Source organism: Hemiscyllium ocellatum, chromosome 7 (assembly GCF_020745735.1).
Source record: "Hemiscyllium ocellatum isolate sHemOce1 chromosome 7, sHemOce1.pat.X.cur, whole genome shotgun sequence".
NCBI lineage: Eukaryota > Metazoa > Chordata > Chondrichthyes > Orectolobiformes > Hemiscylliidae > Hemiscyllium > Hemiscyllium ocellatum.
The window spans coordinates 58,887,036-58,907,963 of record NC_083407.1 but is presented as its reverse complement, the minus strand read 5'-3'; the positions used below and the strand labels follow the sequence as shown (position 1 = coordinate 58,907,963).

The window sequence follows — 20,928 nt, the reverse complement described above, 5'->3', positions numbered from 1 at the left end:
TTTCTCATGCAACTGCATGGATGGCTCCAGAGAGTTCACTGGCTTTGAAAAATGCCCAATTTATAGGTATAAAAGTTAGCTTGCTGAGCTTGAATGTTTGTTTTGTCACCATACTAGGTAACATCATCAGTGAGAGTCTCTGGTGAAGCACTGGTGATACGTCCTGCATCTCTATTTATAGGTCTTGGTTTCTTAGGGTGGCTGATGTCATTTCCGGTTCTTTTTTTAAAGGGAAGGTAGATAGGGTCTAAATCGATGTTTATATTGATAGAATTCTAGTTAAAATATCATGCCTCTAAGAATTCTCGTGTGTGTCTTTGTTTCGCCTGTCCTACAATGTGTATGTTATGCCAAAGTGGTGTCCATCTTTGGCTGTATGTATAGAAACTAGTGATAGTAGGTTGTATTTTTTGGTGGCCGATTTTGTGTCCATGTTTCCTGCTAGTTTGTCTGATGTAGTGTTTTTTACAGTTCTTGCATGGTATTTTGTAAATGACGTTAGTTTTGCTGGTAGTATCTAATGGATCCTTTACGTTCATTAGTCATTGTTTAAGTGTGTTGGTAGATTTGTGTGCTACCATGATGCCAAGAGGTCTGAGTAGACTGAAAGTCATTTTCTGATATGTCTTTGTAAGGTACCATCAGCAAAACTAATGTCATTTACAAGATACCATGCAAGAACTGTAATAAACACTACATCGGACAAACTAGCAGGAAACTTGCCAGCCGGATACATGAACACCAACTGGCCACCAAAAGACACAACCCCATATCACTAGTTTCTACACATATAGACAAAGAAGGACTCTACTGGGACAACACACATATCCTAGGACAGGCAAAAGAAAGACATGTATGAGAATTATTAAAGGATGGCATTCTAACTAGAACTCCATCAGTAAACATCAATTTAGATGCTATCTACCTTCCCTTGAAAAAAATAACCAGAAATGACCTCACCCACCTTAAGAAATGAAGACCTATAAATAAAGAGGCGGGATATACCACCAGCGCTTCGTCAAAGACTCTCAGTGATGATGTTACCTCGTACAGTGACAAAATGTCTGAAAGCAAACCTTCAAACTCAGCGAGCAAACTTACATATTTATCATCAGCCTGATCTATAAAGCTTCTCAAAAATCGCATGCCCAATTTATCTCAGATAACCGTGGAAGGGTAACACATCCCAAAGTTTTGAGCAACTGACAATTGATCAACCTGTCTGATTTAAACTTTCAATGAAGTCTGACAGGCATCTATCGGTCATTAATTTGGTGGATTCTGCAGAGCAATGCCCCAACTAATCTGAATTAGTATGAGGTGCAGCACGTAATGAGGAAATCTGAAAGAATGTTTTTGTTTATTGCAAACACAATGTGATGCAAAAGTATGGAGGATCCACTGTAGTAGTGCAGGGGATAGGTGAGACCACATCTAGAGCACTGTGTACAGTATTGGTTTTCTTATTTTAGGAAGAATAAAATGTGCTTGAAACAGATCTGAGAAGGTTTAACACACTAATATCTGGAATGCATGCATTGTCTGTTGATGAAAGCTTATTTAGATGAGGTTAGAAAAGTAAGAGACAACTTGACTGAAACATGTGAAGGTTCTGATGCGTCTCGACAGAGATGTTTCCTCTCATGGGAGAATCTGGGACTGGGAGTCACTGTTTAGAAACAAGTGTTGTCCATTTAAGACAGATGAGGTTTTTTTTCTCTCACAGGATTGTAAGTCTTTGGAATTTCTTCCTGAAAAGGCAATAGAAGCAGAATATTTGAACTTTTTAAGGCAGAAATCTGTAGATTCTAAAAAAAAAACAGGTCAAAAGATTATTTGGGTGTAGGTGGGAATGTAGAGTAACCAAATCAGCCATAATCTTGATGAATAGCAGAGAGGCTGAGTAGTCCACTCCTGCTCCTATTTTCAGATATTTGTATGAATGGCCTATGCATATTCCTAATTCATGTGTATTTGCCTGAATCTGTATTATTACAAATGTGAGTCTGGATTATTGTGAATGTGAATCTGCATAAATGTGCAACTGAATCAATCTAAATATTACCAGAATCGGCAGGGTCGATGCATTGGCACATTGCTTAAGACTGAGATGAGTATGAATTTTTTTCACTCGGTGATAAACCTTTGGAACTCACCAATCTAGAGGTCTGTGAGGCTTAGTGTTTGAAAATTATCCTGATTCATTATTACATTTTAAAAACCTCAAAAGATGTGGCAATAGTGCAGAAAAATCACGTTGAAATAAACAATCAATCAGATCTTTACTCATCCAGGAAAATGAAAAGAATTCAATTACACTCCTGACTTATACCTTGCAAAAACAAGCACAGAGAATGCTGGAGAAACTCAGAGGGTCTGGCAGAATCATTGGAAAGAGAAAAACAACATTTTGAGTACAGTATAGCCAACCTTTCAATTCAGTCAGTTGCATTTGGAAAGTAGAACAAGTATACATGGCCTACAGGTCTCTGTTGAGAATATTCTCTGAAAAGTTCAGAAACTAGCTGGAATCAAGCAGAGCAGGTTTGGAATGCCAATGGTCATCCAGATGTGCAGAGGTGTTTTGAGAGATGAGGTATTCTGCAAATGATGTTTGATAAGATGGGGACAGAATAGGACTTGATGGATATCTCTGGGATGACATATGTAATTGATGAGGCGAGTCACGATGAGAAAACTCACTAGCCTCATGCAGAAATCCCTGCAAAAAACTCAACTCAGACTCTGCCAAAATATTGTAAGATTCCGCCCGGAAAGGTCATAAGATGAAATGAGATCATTGCTGATGTTATAATCCTCAACTCAATTCCACACTACTTTACCATTCCTTCACTGACACTGAGTCAAAGCTGGAACTATTTTCGTAACCTTACTGTGGGTATACCTGCTCTCCATGTTGTGCTGAGGTTCAAGAAAGCAGTTCAGCACAATATTCTCAAAAGCAATTGAGGAAAAAAGCAATAAACACTGTTTTAGCCAGTGATACTTGCATCCTGTCAATGAATAACGAAAAAATCAAATTAAATCAATTTAGATTGATCCATATTTTAAAGGGAGGATGGATTTTAATGGACACCCCACACAGCCGGAAATATCAGCATCAGTAAGCATTTCAACTTTTGAAGCCTAAAATCGCTGTTTTTTAAGCCTCATATCACTGTTTGAAACCATTTAATAAAGTTACAACTTGTTCATTCAGATGGACCACATTTAAATGTCAATGTGATTAATGAACAGAATGGGCTGTGAATGAATAATTTTGTAAATGTCAATTACAGTCAAATAATCAATTAGCAAACATTTTGAAATATTTAAAATGATATTGTTATGAAAATAATTTGACCTTTACCTTGGTCCATATGAATGTCCTGCTCTTGAATCTTCACCCTATAAATATTGGTGTAAGGTATTCAACTTTTTTTTTGTTTGCAGTGTGACCCAGTTCTTGGGTAATTTTGTTTTGTGAAAGCAATCCCAGTTTCTTGTACTCTACATGTCCGTCAACTGAGACATTTGGATTGTAAATGCATTTGTTAATTGGAGATTTTTCATGATGCAGGTTTCAAGTATGTATTCCTAAAAAAATGCTCCATAGCAAAAGTGAGATTTTGTATAAGAATCTTGTACCCACAAAATGTTGGGTTGTCTGTCTTCAAAACATAGCATGTATGTTTTGGGTTCATTTTAACCTCTGCTTTTTGGTGCTATCCTCAAGGATTTTTAATGCAAATTAGTGTTCAAGAAATAAAGCTTCAGAATATCCCAGGGAATGTAGAAATATATTATCTGTTTTTAGGAACTGTTGCACAGACAAATCAACAAAAAAATAATTAGTTACCTATTTTGTTTTCTTTTTCCAGTTCAGGTGTGAATAATGTGCAATGATTAAGTAATTTCAATTAACTCAGTTGGTTAGTCTGTATAGTCTGTATGCTTAATAACCCTTCCATTTTGCAAGCTAAGGTGTCCCTCTTGTCCATTTTAATACCATGGTATAATTGGAGAGATGGTGATATGCAGAAGTCAGTGATTAACAGTTTTGATAACTGAGGACTGCCCAAAGAGAAAGAAATGCTGAGGTGTGATCTTAGCATGCTTAACATCTTCAATCTATTCAGTAGATTATTTTACTATATTGCAAAACCCTGCTTCTAAACATTGTCTTATTTTTAGAACTCTAGTGTTGAACTCTAGTTTTTACTATCTGATTATGCAAAGCTTAATAAGGTCTATCAATCAATTGCTCAACTTCTTAAATGGGACTAATAAAGAAGTGTTGAGATTTATATTGTAGTATAGGTTAAAGACACCTATTCAGTGAAACATTGGACCCACAGGTTGAATCAGCTGTTTGCTTGTTGAAGTAGTAGGCCTTAATTTAAGTATATTAACTTACAAATGTTGTTCCTTGTTCTTAAAGAATATAAATTATTTTACTTAAAGGAATATTTTTCTTGTACAAAAGCTTAATCCACAAGACTTTAGTTAGAAACATTCTTCTAACTAAAATCAACAGGCAGTGCAAAAGTCTCAAAACTGTAGCCATATTGGTGAAAGGAAGGGGAAGAAATATTTGCATTTGATAAATATGTCATGGCAATGACAGATTTGAATTGTATTGACACTTGTTAGTCATGTTTAGAAATTGAGATCACAGTATTAGTTCTCATATTTAGTACAAACTGCAGCTACATCACAATTGTGCTAATGAGGCTATTTTCCCTGGAGCATTGGGCTGTTTTCGCTGGAGTGTCAGGGGCTGAGGGGTGACCTTATAGAGGTTTATAAAATCATGAGGGGCATGGATAGGGTGAATGGACAAGGGCTTTTACCTGGGGTAGGGTTTGTCTAGAACTAGATTGCATAGGTTTAGGGTGAGAGGGGGAAACATTTAAAAGGGGCCTAAGGGGCAACTTTTTCACACAGAGGATGGTGCATGGAATGAACTGCCAGAGGAAGTGGTGGAGGCTAGTATAATTGCAACATTTAAAAGGCATCTGGATGGGTATATGAATAGGAAGGGTTTAGAGGGATATGGGCTGGTTGCTGGCCAATGGGAATAGATTAGTTTTGAATGTCTGGGCAGCATGGATGAGTTGGACCAAAGGGTCTGTTTCCATGCTGTATATCTCTATGACTCTATCTGTGATAATCATTTTAAATTGACTAGATAGCTCACTGACCTCACTCCAGGTGCATGCTGGGAATGCCTAGATATGAGCATGTATGTGCTGCAATAGCACAGCATGGAAGGTGAAATTTCTATCAGTGAATTACATATTTTCTGGATTTCCGAGCAGGACTTCCATCCTCCCACCTGCGGCTCCAAGGTTTACCACAAGACCCCTGTCTTGCCATCTTTGCTGTTCCTCTGTTGTTCTACTACTTTCCCCAGCAGTGACCTGCCATAGAGGATACCTGCCTGACAACCAACCAGTCTCTCCAAGCAGCAAAAAAATGGGGATAAAAATGTTAATGAGTTCCAGCCATTGACGTTACTAGAGAATTGTAATACAAGCATAAGGAAGTATAACTAAGGTCACATTAAATCTTCTTCAAACCTTGATCAGTTTTGGGCACTTGACTTCAGGAAAGACATTGGGATTTCTAGGGATCAGTTAGAGCACAAAAGAATGATAGAAGAATTTAAGGTAAATGGTTAAAACAGATTGCAAAAGGGGATTTAGAAAGTTTAATAACCTAATAGTGATGTTTAAAAAGGCCAAAGGATTCAATAAATTAGATACAAGGATGTGATTATCCTCATAGGGGAGTGCAGAAAGAAAACTAACTCAATCTTAATCTCAAAATTAGAGTGAGCGTAATTTGAAGTAAAGTCAGGATTTTTTTTTCTTTTATGCCAAGCGTAGAAATCTGAAACTTCTGAATTTGACCCCAGCTGGGTCAATTTTATTTTTCAAAATTGAAATTGACAGATTTTTATCATGAGTGTCCCAAGGGATATGGAGAAAAGATAGCTAATAGACTATAATCAAATAGAGTGGCAGAATAGGTTCAAGGACATAAATGGTCTAGTTCTATTATTATGTAATCTTTTTAACTATTTTGACACTGCAGTTTCTCCCTTTAATTTGCAGATTTCTGGCAACTACAGTATTTTTTCAATGTCTCTTTTATATTTTACACTTATTCACTGATAGATTATATCATTTATTCCATTATTATGTATTTTCAGTTTGCACCAAGCTTAATGGTTTTCTTTGATGTTGCAACATCTGTTTTGCTGACATTTAGCTGTGTTCAGTGGTTCTGCCTATGACTCTTTTGCTTTCCAGTACCATTACTGGATTTGTTTAATCTGCAGTTCTGCCCATCTCTGTTCATCTAAATTGAATCATATATACAATTCATCCCATTGAAAATTTGCTGTTTCATTTGAATCCCTTGAGTTATGGGTTGATTCAAGTTACTGCTCTTAAATGGGAAGGTGATAGCATAGTGGCAGACAGTAAAATTTAAATTCAATACAATCTGGAACAAAGAGCTGGTCTAATAGCAACCATGCAACCATTATCAATTGTCGTACAAAAAGAGTTGGGTTCACTTAATGCCCTTTAAGTGCTGTTCTCACCTGGTTAAGCCTACATGTGATTCCTGACCTACAGCAATATGGTTGACTCTTAACTTCCCTCTGGTAAATTAGGGACAGGCAATAATTGGTCTAGCCAGTGTTGCCCATGTCCCATATGAACAAATATAGCCTGTTCATGAAACCTGCTGCTCAATTAAAACAATTAAGTCTAGCTCAAAGAAGTAAAGTAATGCAGTGAAATAATTGAAAGCATTGGAGCCATTTGTTCACCAAAAGCACCAAAATTAATGTGTTTTTTGGTCATGCTAAATGAAGAATAAACTTTGGCCAATACAACATGAAGACTTCTACTTTTCTTGAATATTGCTATCTGATTCTTTTATGTCAAGCTGAACAAGCAAATGGAAATTTGGTGTGACATTTTATTTGAAAGCTACATCTCTGATAACACTTCATGTTCTTGAACCATGGTGAAGTGACAGTCTAGGTTATCAGTCAAGTCCTGAAGACCTTCCCCCTTTAACTAGTCTATGTATTTCCTCCTAAATTCAAAGTATATTTTCAAGATTTTCATGACAGTAACACGTTTTAAACCCAACACCAATAAATTGATGCAATCTGTGTCTTTTGTACTTCTAGGTGTTGTTAAAGTGGATTATGGAGATGTGTCAGCTAGAAAAGGCCTGAGAGAAAGACTGAAGTGCAAATCTTTTTCATGGTACTTGGAAAATATTTATCCTGACTCCCAAATCCCAAGGCGTTACTACTTACTTGGTGAGGTAGGAATGTTAAGAACTTTTCTTTATTTTTAATAATTATTAACTTTTTCATAATTATGATTTTTTATTTAAATCTATGAATGTGGGTAAAATATTACCATTTCACTAATCTAACATGCTCTTAGTTCTTTTTTAAAGAATTGATTATAGAAACTGCTAAAGAGTCAGCAAGCTGGCCAGTATTTATAGAAGAACAAAATTAGTATTCCAGGTAAATGACTTTTTGTCAGAAGAATTCTGATGAAAGGTCATCATACTGAAATGTTAATTTAACTTCTGTCTCCACGGATACCATTTGACTTGCTGGAGTATTATAAAATTTCTAGTTATATTACCATTATGAAATATTGCTAGTATTTTGGCAGATTTGAAGTACAGAGAAACAGAACTCAAAGTTCTGGGGAAATCTTAATGCAACTCAAAACCTAGTTCTGTACAACAGTCATACTGGGCTGAAAATGTTATTGCTGTTTCTACCTCCACAGATACTGCCAGACCTGCTGAGTTTCTGCAGCTTTCTCTGCATTTGTTTCAGATTCAGATTAAAACTATATTCTTGCATTCTGTTCTATTACATTGATGTACTTATATAAGGTATGATATGTCTGGCTGGCACGCAATACAATACTTTCCACTGTATCTTGGTACATGTGACAATAATAAATCAAATCAAATCAGCTTTACAGTATCCTCAGTGTTTTATGTGGCAGCATTTTGTTTTTGCTTTAGGATGTATTCATATTTGGCCTGAAAAACATCACATTGTGTAGACATTACGCAAGTTATTGCATCTGCATTATCCATAAGTTTTTTGCTGGCTGAGTGGGAGCATATCTACATTTCCTATGGTAGTCTAAAACAGTAGTATGTCAGGAGTTGTCACCATTCCATTGTCATGCCTGTAGTTGGCCTCACCATCCGACTTCCATTCCAAACTGAGCAATGCATTGTCATGACTCTCGTCACACCTGCTGGGGGAACTACGAGTGAAGTTAAAGCCTTCACATCTCCCCTGTGATGTGTGTCAAATATATAATGTGGGATACATAAATCTACAAAGAATTATTTTGTAACTGGAACAAATAATTATTTCATAAATTGTTGCAAGTTTTCCTGATGTTATCAGTGTTTTCAATAAAAGTAAAACTGAAGTCACAGTCAAAGCTCTTCTGTGCATTTGAGGGCAAGGATTAGCCCTTTATAGTTCTAGTTAACATTGGATTTCTTTTCCTCCAGCCAGTTGTGATTCTGGCTAAGCTTTATTTGCATGTTTTCAAATGCTGGAGCGTTTTTAGATGTAACTCCCCTTATCCCTCTTTTTGCATACAAAGGTTGGAGCTAGTTATAGTTTGGGCTCTATATCAGCAAAAAGAATTCTGAGGCAAAGGTATATATCACAAACTCACTAAGATATAAAATATGAAGAGGTACTGTTTGACGATGGAGCCCAGAAGAAGGGGACATGGTTTAAATATTAGAGACTTACAATACAACACAGGAGAAAGTCACATTGCCCAACATGCTTGCAATAATGCAATAAATGTTTAGAGTAGTTAACCGATTGTTAATATACTGCTGCTCTTTTCCCATAGCCCTGCATTATCTTCCAAATAATATCCACTTTCTCTTTGAAACTCTATTTTAAATCTGCTTCCACCACACTTCTATGTCATAACAACTTGATGCATCAAAAGATGATCTCATTTTCCCTCTGGATGCAGACCATATCAATAACCTCGGGTAGACAGCTCTACAGGCATATGGCATTTGCAGTATTTCTCAATAATATCAATGGGGAATGTTATGTAGCTATGATCACAGTGCTGCTCATCCCTGGGTATTTGGCCCAAGTCTGTGTAAAGCCCCTGGAACTGGGACAATGATGACAGTTATAATGATGAAGTTAATAAACACAGGGAAAATCCCACTATTTGGAAGTAGACCAGAATGCATACCTGTGTTTTTTTTTAAAGGACAGCAAGTCTTGCATCAGAAACTCGTGGGCCATCTTGAATTCATTATCAGGAGCAAAGTGCTCTGAAATGGCAGTGACAAATAACAGTGAACATGATTTCAAAGGGATATAATAAAGTATAAAACCCATGATACTCCACACCAGCACGTACCAGAACTTCTCCTTTTAGTTTTTAATTGTGTTCCTAATAATCACTTATGTCCTTATTTTAAAGTGCCACTTTAACTAGGTGGCTGTTTATTTTATATGTACAGTACATAAGTAATATGGTATGGAGAAATAAATATCCTCTGATCATAGTTTTGCTTGAGGCTACTTTCATATTGGTGACTTCCACTACAGTCAACCTGACTGTATGTACGTATATTTTAGTTTTAGAAAATTTGAATCTCCAATTTGTCCATAATATCTTCAACCTAATTAATTTCAGATTAGAAATGTTGCTACAAACCAGTGCCTTGATAATATGGGGCGGAAGGAAAACGAAAAAGTGGGCATCTTCAATTGCCATGGCATGGGAGGAAATCAGGTAAGTACCCAGTGTGAAATGACCTAATTTTTATATTATTTTTCCTTTTATTTCCTGATCTGTAGCTGGGCACATTGATAGTCTGGTTAGCTGCCAGGTGGGGGAACCGGAAACAGAGGGCAACCCCCAGGGATCATCTGTGATGGCCCTTGCCAACTGGCATAGGAAGAAGAGACACACCCTCGCAAATCTGTGTGGCATCCTTTGAATTTAATTAAGGCTCCCAGTTGTGCTGTGCGGAAGCCCGATTTAAACATGTTTATGGCCTGTTATGCCTCACCATAAACACATAAGACAACCTCTTGAGGACACAACACTCATATGCCACAAAACATGCATTGTAAAAATGGCAACAGGTGCACACTGAGTGAGTTGGGAACATTTTTCCTGTTTTAATTTTTTTTAAACCTCATCCCGATGTCTTCAACACATTGTGGGAGGATTAATATGCTAGAGGTTGGTTTTAAGGTTACGGAAATAGTTTTCATGGAGTAGAATCATAACTCACAGACACATTACATAATTTCATAAAGTGATGTTTTCATATATTGCAACATGTATGAATAATGAAACCTAAATAAATGAATTGGAGATGCCAGTGTTAGACTGGCGTGTACAAAGTTAAAAATCACACACCAGGTTATAGTCCAACAGGTTTATGTTGGACTATAACCTGGTGTTGTGTGATTTTTAACTAAATAAATGAAAATGTGCTACAGCCCTAATCTCTAAGTTCATGGGCTTCTTCTCCTTTTTACCATCCCTATTTCCCTTAAGCATCTGTATCATGTAAAATGTGCTTCAACTAACCTGTATCCATCTACTTGTGGGTTGAGGTCTTAATCTTCCAGTCAATATGTCTATTGTAGGCCACTAAACATGAAAATGGAGGCCTTCAGATGTGAAGATGATTACTAGCTATGACTGTTGTACAAAGTGTGACATGAGATTTAAGGACTAGAGACAATGAATAACGTTTCTTTTTTCTGCTGGTGTTAGGTCATTACAAACAGAAAACAAAAATGAGGAAAAGGTACAAGGAACTATTTACATGTGACAGGTACATGGAATGGAGCCTATTGAGTTAAGAAATTCTGTGTGTATCTGCTGCAGCAGTCCTCCTTCCTCCAAAGACACCTTTTTATTTCCAGCAACAGTCCTCTCGACTGCTTATTTCTGTATCTCAGCAGGCCATCCCTGTAATTTTTGCTGGGGTTGAGTAGGCCTTTCCACACTAGATTCACCCCCTAAATTCACAGCAGAAGTCACTCCAGGATTATACATGACTAACTCCACTTGAGCAATCAAACACCGACACATCAGGTTCCGAAACACTGCTTAGTGAACTGTCATTATATCAATTTTGAAAGCACCTTGCTATATTCCCCTCAATCCCATTGACCTTTTCTTAACAGATTATTATGATCCACATACAAGTGACTTTGAAACATAACGTATAAACCCACATCAAAGCTGCTATTGAATACAGTAGAAACTTAATATAAGATTTTTTTTAAGAATCATTACTTGATTGTTAGCTTCACAACCTAGGTAGGTATTTATTCCCCTTGGCATCCCCACATTCCCTAGGGGAGATGCAGCTGAGCTGCCTTCTAGAGTTGCTACAATTTATTTGGTAGACCCAAAGTGCTTTTTGGGAAGGAGTTCCAGGTTGTTGACCCAGCAACACTGTAGGAATAGCAATATATTTCCAAGTCAAAATGGTGAGTGACTTGGAATCTGCTCTGTGAAAGTTTTGACGAATTTCTGGAGTCAATCTTGCAGATGTTTCACACTGCTGCTAGATGGCTTCAATGGTTGAGGGATTGAATATTGGTGGACCTGATGCAAATCAATTGGGCTGCTTTGTTCTTGAATGTGCCAAGCTTCTTGAGTATAGTTGAAGGTCTCTACCTCTGTCTTAAATACACTCAATGACTTACCTTTCAAAGCCCTCTGCAGCAATAAGTTCCAGAATCACCAACCTATAGTTGAAGAAATTCCTCCTCATCTCAGGTTCCTCCAATCTGAGGCTGTGTCCCAGTCTCTCCCAGTAATGATTAGATTAGATTAGATTAGATTACTTACAGTGTGGAAACAGGCCCTTCGGCCCAACAAGTCCACACCGACCTGCCGAAGCTCAACCCACTCATACCCCTAAATTTACCCCTTATCTAACACTACGGGCAATTTTAACATGGCTAATTCACCTGACCTGCACTGTGGGAGGAAACCGGAGTACCCGGAGGAAACCCACGCAGACACTGGGAGAATGTGCAAACTCCACACAGTCTGTCGCCTGAGTCGGGAATTGAACCCGGGTCTCTGGCGCTGTGAGGCAACAGTGCTAACCACTGTGCCACCGTGCCGCCCAATGGAAACATCATCTGCTCGTCCCCTCTATCCAAGCACCTTGGTATCCTGTAAGTTTCAACCTAATCCCTGCCTCATCCTTAAATTCCAAAGAGTACAGACACAGAGTCCTCAACTGCTCATACTGACAAGTCCTTCATCCCCAGGATCAAAGTTAAAAATCACACAACACCAGGTTATAGTCCAACAGGTTTAATTGGAAGCACTAGCTTTCGGAGCGCCGCTCCTTCATCAGGTGATTGTGGAGGGCTCAATTGTAAGTCACAGAATTTATAGCAAAAATTTACAGTGTGATGTAACTGAAATTATACATTGAAAAGTACCTTGATTGGCTGTTGAGTCTCTCGTCTGTTCGAATACCATGATAGTTTCACTTCTTTCATGTGTAAATCACAAAACCTTTTTTTAAAAGTTGCATTCTCAGGTTAGCTGTAACAATTGATGTTAGCTAGACAATATGTTGTGAGTATATTGTATATGGTTTATTTTCTTGTATTTATAATATATTTTCAGTTAAGGTATTCCTTATAAGCAATACTTGCAAATTAGAAGCTTGGCTTTTGTTTAGCAAGCACATTGAAACAGCAATAAGTTTCTGTGGCAAACCAAATAATTCTTAAAATGCTAATACTTTGCATGCGTAATCATGAAAACAAATTATATTCACTTAACCTAATCAGAGATTCAGCTAGCTTTGAATGAGTGCCATCAGAATACATCAGTAACTTACACTCTGATTTCTATGTGCAACACACATCAAACACAGCCAATTGTAATTTTCTTTCAAGTTGAAATCAATGGACAAATAAATTGCAGACCATGCACCTATTATTTTCTAATAAGGTGCCTGCTGCATGCATTGCCCTCTCCATGACCTGTGGAGTGAGATGCTTTTACCATTATTTTGTTAAGTATTGAATATTTGAGTGTCTATAGCCTCCATCAGTATTGGGGTTTGAGGTGGACGATGTGGAATTTCACACCATAGATTACCACGTGAGTTTTGTGGTTCCATCCTGTCCTCACACCGTTTTCTGTGCACAACTATGACTTCCGCAGCTTGGAATTGGGATTTTCTAATCTGCCTTCAGATTCCCTGAGGTAGCAGGTGATTGCACTGGAATGAAAGCAGTCTGTGCAGAATGGGGACTGGTGAGGGACAATGCTGTAGATAGATTTAAATATCCTCACGGGCCAAAAGGCCAGTTGGTTCAGTAGCATCTTCAGGTTGAACTTTAAAGGAAATTCGCCTCCCCACAACAGTGACTCGACTACTGAAGCTTGTTTTGAGTTTATATTTGAAAAATAAGATTATAGTGCTTTCTCCCTCACTTCATGCAATGTTGTCTTTCAACTCCTCTTAAAATCCTGAAGTAGTTATTGGCTGAATGTAATGCTGACATCATAGGTCCTACTCATTGGTTGGGGAACAGTTTGGAAACAGACCTCATTGGTCCAACCAAATTAAATGCCTGAATGTGCAGCGTTAGGCTTTACTCAAAATCTTAGACCCTGTTCATGGAAGTCCCACAAGGGTTAACAGCCAATCTGAGGCCAGCAGCATTCCATCACTGACAATGCCATCAGAAGTGTTACTACAACTGGTATTGTTCCATGGACTTCACTGAGGATGATCATCGGACTTCCTAACTCAGGGAGTGAGAGCGGAAAGAGAATTATGGGAGAGAGTGGGGGGGGGGGCGGGCGGGCGAAGCAGAGTTCATTCTGATTGAAGGGCAGCCCATGCACTCGGACAGAGGAAATAAAAACACCGAGTACATCTTCTGCATGGGGGTAATAGCGGCTATTTCCATTTCCATTTTCATTTCTTGTTCTCAATTCATAAGTCTATGGAAGGACAATGCAGTTTAATAAGCAACTTCAAGTCCTTAAAATTTTCTTGATGTATTAAGTTTTCACCTGACATCACAGTTGGTTTAGGACATCCCAAGTTAACGGCAGCTGAACTGCAGATATTTTTGAATTCTTTGTATTTGGAAGTATCCCTTCAGTTTGCATTATCGCCAGGTGCTTTGTCCTTTGAGAGGTGAAGAGAAAGAGATATCTCTCCAATATGTTCTAGTCAAAAATCCTGTCCTTGTGTCAAAAGCATCTCTCTGTACAGCTGGTGTATGTATCCCAATGTCTGAGGTCCTTGCTTTCAAGCTGAATAATTGCAGGAGATGTTTTATACCTCTAACATGTGAATTTCTCGGAAGATGTAAATCAAACAGGTGATCCAGGTCTGATTAATGATTTCAGTCGGATTGGGTTTAAATCTTAACTTCAGCTCAGACTGGTTCTTTTTATTAATAGGAGAAAGTGAGGACTGCAGATGTTGGTGATCAGAGTCGAGAATGTGGTGCTGGAAAAGCACAGCAGATCAGGCAGCATCCGAGGAGCAGGAGCCATTCCTGATGAAGGACTTACACCTGAAATGTTGATTTCCCCTGCTCCTCGGCTGCCTGACCTGCTGTGTTTTTCCAGCACCACATTCTCTACTCTTTTCATTAATAGCTTAGCTCAATGAATCTTTCTTCAACCCGTGATCAGGTAATTACTGTGACCATTTTAAAGTCATAGTTTATCCTTTTTTCAAACCATTTCAGTCCATGGAAATCCCAGGTATTAAAATCAGTCCTTCAAGTGGATAATACACTCTTTACTTTTATTGTGATACTAATCATCATTTAATTTTTGAAGCACTGTCATCTTATCCCCAATCATTTTGCTTACCACTTCTGCGATGCTAACTGACCCACAGTTATGTTTTCTCTCCACCTTACAAGCCATGGACACTGTGAATTTTGGGATTTTCTAAGATCAAAAGCAATTTATACACTTGCTATCTCTATTAAAATCCTACTTGTAGCACACACAGTCCAATAGGTTGCTGCAAGTGTTTGTATTTCATATGAACTGCCTCCCACATTTCTTTCAAATCCATCAACATATGCATTCACTCCTTTAGCCATCATATGCTTAGTAAACTCCCCCTTAATTGCATCTGTGCCAGTTTATTGAACCATTCCCTATGGTGATGAGTTCTAAATTCCAACCATTCTGTGTAAAGACATTTCTAGTAGTGACTATTATATTTTTATGGATCCTAATTCTGCCTTTACTGCATCTTCTCTGCCTGACCAATTAAATATTTGTATAACCTTGAAGAGCTCTGTCATGTTCCTCCCCGACCACCCCTCTAAATCTTTACTCTAGTGGAAAAGGCCTAATTTGCGCAGTGTTTGCAGGGAGGTAAACCTTATTCATTCTGTATAAGTCTAGAAGATTAGATCATCTTCTAATCTGTTGGGCTGAATGTGCTCTCAGTAGGGTTTTTTAAAAATTGCCTTAAAATTTTGAGAGTATACTTCATTCATAAATTATCTGGAAGTTAATAGATTTTTATTGTAAAAAAAAGTTATTCATGAACAAATTACACTTTATTAAGATGTATAAAACCATAAGGGGCATAGATGGAATGAAAGCATATAGTCTTTTTTCCCAGGGATGGGGCATTGAAAACTAGACGACATAGGTTTAAGGTGAGAGGGGAAAGATTTAGGAAAGACTTGAGGGGCAACTCCTTCACATAGAAAGTGCTGCGTATATGGAATGGGCTGCCAGAGAAAGGAGTTGAGGCAGGTACAATAGCAACATTTTAAAAAAATTGGATGGAAGGGGTTCAGAGAGATATGGAACAAATGCAGGCAATTGGAACTAGCTGAGTTGGCGCCATATTCAGCATGGACCAGTTTGGGCTGAAGGGTCTGTTTCCATGCTGTATTGATAACTCTATAATAGTAGTCTCTGTCCCTACTCTATTACTCTAAATGATCTTTATGTACAAACACAAGATACTAAAGCAGTGTTGTTGAGGCATTGTGGATTAAAAAAGAGCAAATTTTGACATTTGACATTTCCTGCAGTTGCAAACAAAGGCATTTCCCACTCATGTAGGAAAATATTTTCATAGATTTTATGACAATGAGAGGATCTGCTAACTGAACAGACCTTCATTGTACTTCGACTGAAAGGCCTTAGATTGTGGTCTGTCCCCACTGCCTAGGCAGCAGCTGCCTCGCACTTCTGTACATCCCTCAGCATGTAGTCCTTGATCTTAGAATGTGCCAGTCTGCAACTCTCAGATGGACTCACGGTCAAAGGTGTTTTCCTTTACAGATTTTTCTACAAAGGAGAGAGAGCACATAACGATCCTACTACTTGGAGCGTACTTCAGCAATGAGGCCAGGCCCATCCTTCATAACACTGGGGACAGGGAGAACCTAACCTTAACCTTTAGGTAGAGATAATTACAAAGATAGTGAGTGGATTCATTAGTTGTGACCTTCCAGAACTCCCTAGATCATGAAGTCAGTGCCAGAGTATCCTTTCTCTAATACAGGAATCAGCACCTATCACTGTTGGATAACATGGTGGCTCAGTGGTTAGTATTGCTACCTCACAGCACCAGGGACCCAAGTTCAATTCCAACTTTGTGTGACTACCTGTGTGGAGTTTGCACGTTCTCCTTCTGTCTGCCTGGGTTTCCTCCAACAATCTGAAGATATTCAGGTTGGGGGGAATTGGCCATGCTAAATTGCCCATAGAGTCCAGTGATGTGTAGGCTAGCCATGGGAAATGTAGGGTTACAGAGGTAGGGGAGTTGATCTGGGTGGGCTGCCCTTTGCAGGGTTGGTGTGGACTCGATAGGCCAAATGGCCTGCTTCCACACCATAGGGATTTTATGATTCACAGTACATCAAGTGTAGTCTTCTCAAAATAACGTACAAGCTTAATATAACTCAGCTACTTTCCAATTCTATCCCTGTAGAAATGAAGATTAATTTGTCCATCTGACTTGTTTGCTTTTAAAATGAATGGATTTACATACAGGGTTTGAATTTTGTTGGTTATTTCCATGCTTTCCACTTATCCTGCTGGTCTTATACATCTATTTCTTAACATTCAGCATAGATTTTCTCCTTTTGCCTTGCTAATTAGTTTTATCTTTCCCTGCTGATCCATTTACTCCTGAAAGGATGTGAATGCTGTTTTGTTTGGCCCAAGAACATTTATTTTTAATCTCTCTTGCACTTTCCAATATTCAAATGAGATGTGGACTAGTGTAATATGTATATTTATACAGGGGCCATAGTTATCCTTCATGCATACCAAGTTAATGTTCAAAAGAAACTGGATTTGATACAGCTTCTTTCTTTGTTCTTTTATGTTACAATCACAATGAACATAGGTCTAAATACACATCTTTATGGAAATACATGCAATTTTAATTTTAGTTCGGATAGTTCCCTGCAGATGTCCAGTTACCATGAGACTCAATCCTGCTCTGTGTAACATTCTGGGAGCAGTGACATTCAGCTTTGCTCACAGTCTTGATGAGAATACTTTAAATCAATTAAAAAGATAAATTAGGGATTAGTGAGAGTTCTCTGGACTGAACTGAAATGTCAGCCAAGATCAATTTGACTATGCACACTTTTGAGTGAGATATTTAAGAGGACTGGTGTAATTATTCATAAGCACAAGTCTTTTGTTAAAATTACTAAGCCTCTTGAATGAATCATAGGGCATCTTTCAGTAAAAGACACATTAATTTTATCTTTATTGTAATACCGGTCAGCTGGAAACATTGTGGCTGATAACATAGCATGTAGTACTTACTGTTGTATTTCATGTCGGGCAATAGGTTCTATTATCACTGGATCTGAGGCCATACCCTACCTAATGCAACTCAGTACAAGTGGGGTGGACTATTCTCCATGATGTAGTTAGTATACCCTAAAAAAAAACTTTCACATCTGTTGCAAATGGACGACAGGAAGAAGGAACATGAGAAAGCTATTCTTTCTTTTATCTCCATGATCATCCATATGATTTAAAAGACATTTAGGTAAGTACATAATTAGGAAAGGTTTGGAGGGATATGGGCCAAGCACAGGCAAGTGGGATTGGTTTAGTTTGGGATTATGGTTGGCATGGATGGATGGACGGACTGAAGGATCTGTTTCCCTATTGAATGATTCCGTCTACCCAGCTACCCTTCAGCTACACTGTTAGGCTATGATTTGATTTTTCCCCTCCTCAAAGTTGCTACTGCTGGCTTCAAATGGCCAAATACTCTTCATTTGCTCTAACTCAAAGAAAAGTGGAATTTTGGTACTTTTTAAAATACTATAGCCAAAACAATGGGAGAGACAAAGTATTGTAATCAGCTGTTACCTTTGGTTTGAGTTTAGTTAGTGCATAATATATACAGCACTTCACACACACTAGAAACTGAGATCATTATTTAGTTTTCACATTGTATAGTCTATCACCTTGTGATGATTTGGCAAAGAAACAAAAAATTTCTATCACAAACATGGGCCAGCACCATAAGAAAAACTAAATTAAAAGCAGGCAATAGTTACCTCCCTTTACTGAAACCTTGATATCATATCAGCAGTTAAGTACACCTGTAGCTGGTAATAGGTAATATTGCATAATACCAGTACTAAAAAAGACAGGCTGGTTGTCAGCACTTTTAACACTGAAGTAACTGCATTTGCAATTTGTTGCTAACAAAAATGCTAATAAAAGTTTATATCAAAACAAAAGTGAGCAAAAATGCAGTAATTACTTAAGTCATAGTCTAAGTTATTGGATAGACATTAGTTGACAGGCACGATCTGGGATCAGGAAATATGACAGGACTGAGATCTAATTGATACTGGTCCTCTGACATTATATTTTAAAATTTTGGAAAGCTGCTGATACAGCCCCAGGCAGTTTGCATGCAGAGCAACATGTAGAGTGCAAATCAATTTCTGAGACTGTGGTGGAAAGGGGAAGGGGAGCATGGATGGGACCAAGCACTATTAACTATGTCCTTACAAGTCCTGTGGAATTATGCACAGAGAACTCTTGACACTTCCAACACCAGGGGTAAGTTAATTTGGAAGTTATTTTTTAAAAACTAACTTGTATGCTTGGTGGTAGCCTTCATTTAAGAATTGCAGGCTATGCTACCTGTCAAACCAAGAAACTGAAAAGTGCAGGCCCAACACCAGCTCCACTGAGCAAGGACATATTTCCTGGAAGGCTCATTAAGTGCATATTGGGATATTCAGAAACATATTCAAGTGTCCAAAAGCCTGTTTAAGGTCATCACTGACAAACTTATCAAGCTTCCATGAGTAGCCTAAATTGGAAAATGAAGCAACAATAAAGAGTACGACTGGTTCTCCATTAAGGTGCTTCTATGCAGGAACAGTATTGGAATGGAATTCTGGTAAAGAAATCACAGGCATACAATGCCTGCATTTTTTGGTTTTAAATTGCTTAAATTAATATCCTGTAATTTCATAGCCACTGCTCCTATGTCAAAAGTTGCTCATAAGCTGCAGCAACCAACAAGATTCAGAGGCAGATTATTATTAACCAGTTAGAGATCTTTCAGCCTGGTTTAGATCTCTCAGCTACATTCTGAAAAAGTTCGATGCCTGAAAGATTCCCTAACTCACTGTAGAGTGGATATCTTTGATATGTTTAGACACATGGAATTGCCTCAGAAATCTTTATCCATAAAATTGGGAACCAAATTCTCCCAATTACTTGAAAAATAAATTAAACGTGATAAAAAAAGGCACATTTTAATAACCCCTCTAGAAATAGTCCCTATTATTTTGATGAGATATTTGTAAGTGGAAAGAATAATTTATTGAATGATATCTGAACATAACGTATATATGTTTCATTAAATTCACTGTGGGAGAATAGCAAAAGAATTTTTGTCTAAATTGAATCTTGTAGCTCTTTGAAGTAATTTTAAAAAATTGTGATAGTATGCATAATGTCTTCTTTAACTACTGAAAGTGAATAGCTAAGATTTTAAGACAATTAAATGGGGGGAAACGCTGTGGGGATTTTGTTTAGTATACAGTAGAAATATCATATGTGAGTCATTGTGTAATTGTGTCATTTTTTTCCTCCCTCCAGGTATTCTCCTACACAGCAGAAAAAGAGATCAGGACAGATGATCTATGTCTGGATGTGTCTAGGCTAAATGGTCCAATTGTCATGTTGAAGTGTCATCACATGAGAGGGAACCAACTGTGGGAATATGATGTACAGGTTTGCTTGATACTTAAACTTGACTTACAAAACAAGTTCAGAGATCCACACTTCATGAATTAGGAAACTTTCAAATTTGGTAATGCAAATTACACAAAAAAAAATTCGTCCTTAGTGGAATATAAATATTCTGTTCAAATCATTGCTATGGTTTTTATTACCATGATTTTTTAACCTGCACTTGTAATAGTCTCCAAAAAAAAATAGTATTTTGCAAGGTATGAACGTCCCAGCAAAGGATGAAATGCATTGAAAGATAAGATTTCATGTTTCAAAACTTCTAGTATAATAAATTATAAAATTAAGATAGACCAAATAATACTTAGCTTGCAACTGATAGACCAAAAAATGAAGTCACATTTGTATTAATTAACGAACATAATTGAGATTTATTTTCTGATCCCTTTTGTAATACACCACACTTCCTTCAGACGCGTAGCATTATAGGAACAAGTCCAACACAAATTTCAACTTTGCAGCAGGCTCACGTCTCCTTCCTGTGCTGGTGTTGAAATTTCCTCTATCCTTCGAAAATCATTCTACTTAGCTTGGGTCTTCCTGT

At 37.8% G+C, this 20,928-nt stretch overlaps 1 protein-coding gene across 2 annotated transcripts in view; it reads left to right on the top strand.

The window, feature by feature from the left end:
- The window catches only part of galnt13 (UDP-N-acetyl-alpha-D-galactosamine:polypeptide N-acetylgalactosaminyltransferase 13), a 369,837-nt gene that overhangs the window by 316,477 nt on the left and 32,432 nt on the right, over positions 1–20,928 (top strand). The window contains exons 8-10 of one of the 2 annotated variants that reach the window (XM_060827901.1): positions 7,214–7,353; positions 9,759–9,857; positions 20,232–20,360. In XM_060827901.1, coding sequence (XP_060683884.1) covers positions 7,214–7,353; positions 9,759–9,857; positions 20,232–20,360 — 368 coding nt within the window. Of the gene's footprint in view, positions 1–7,213; positions 7,354–9,758; positions 9,858–20,231; positions 20,367–20,928 lie in introns of both variants that reach the window. The other variant, XM_060827900.1, reaches the window with a different exon arrangement.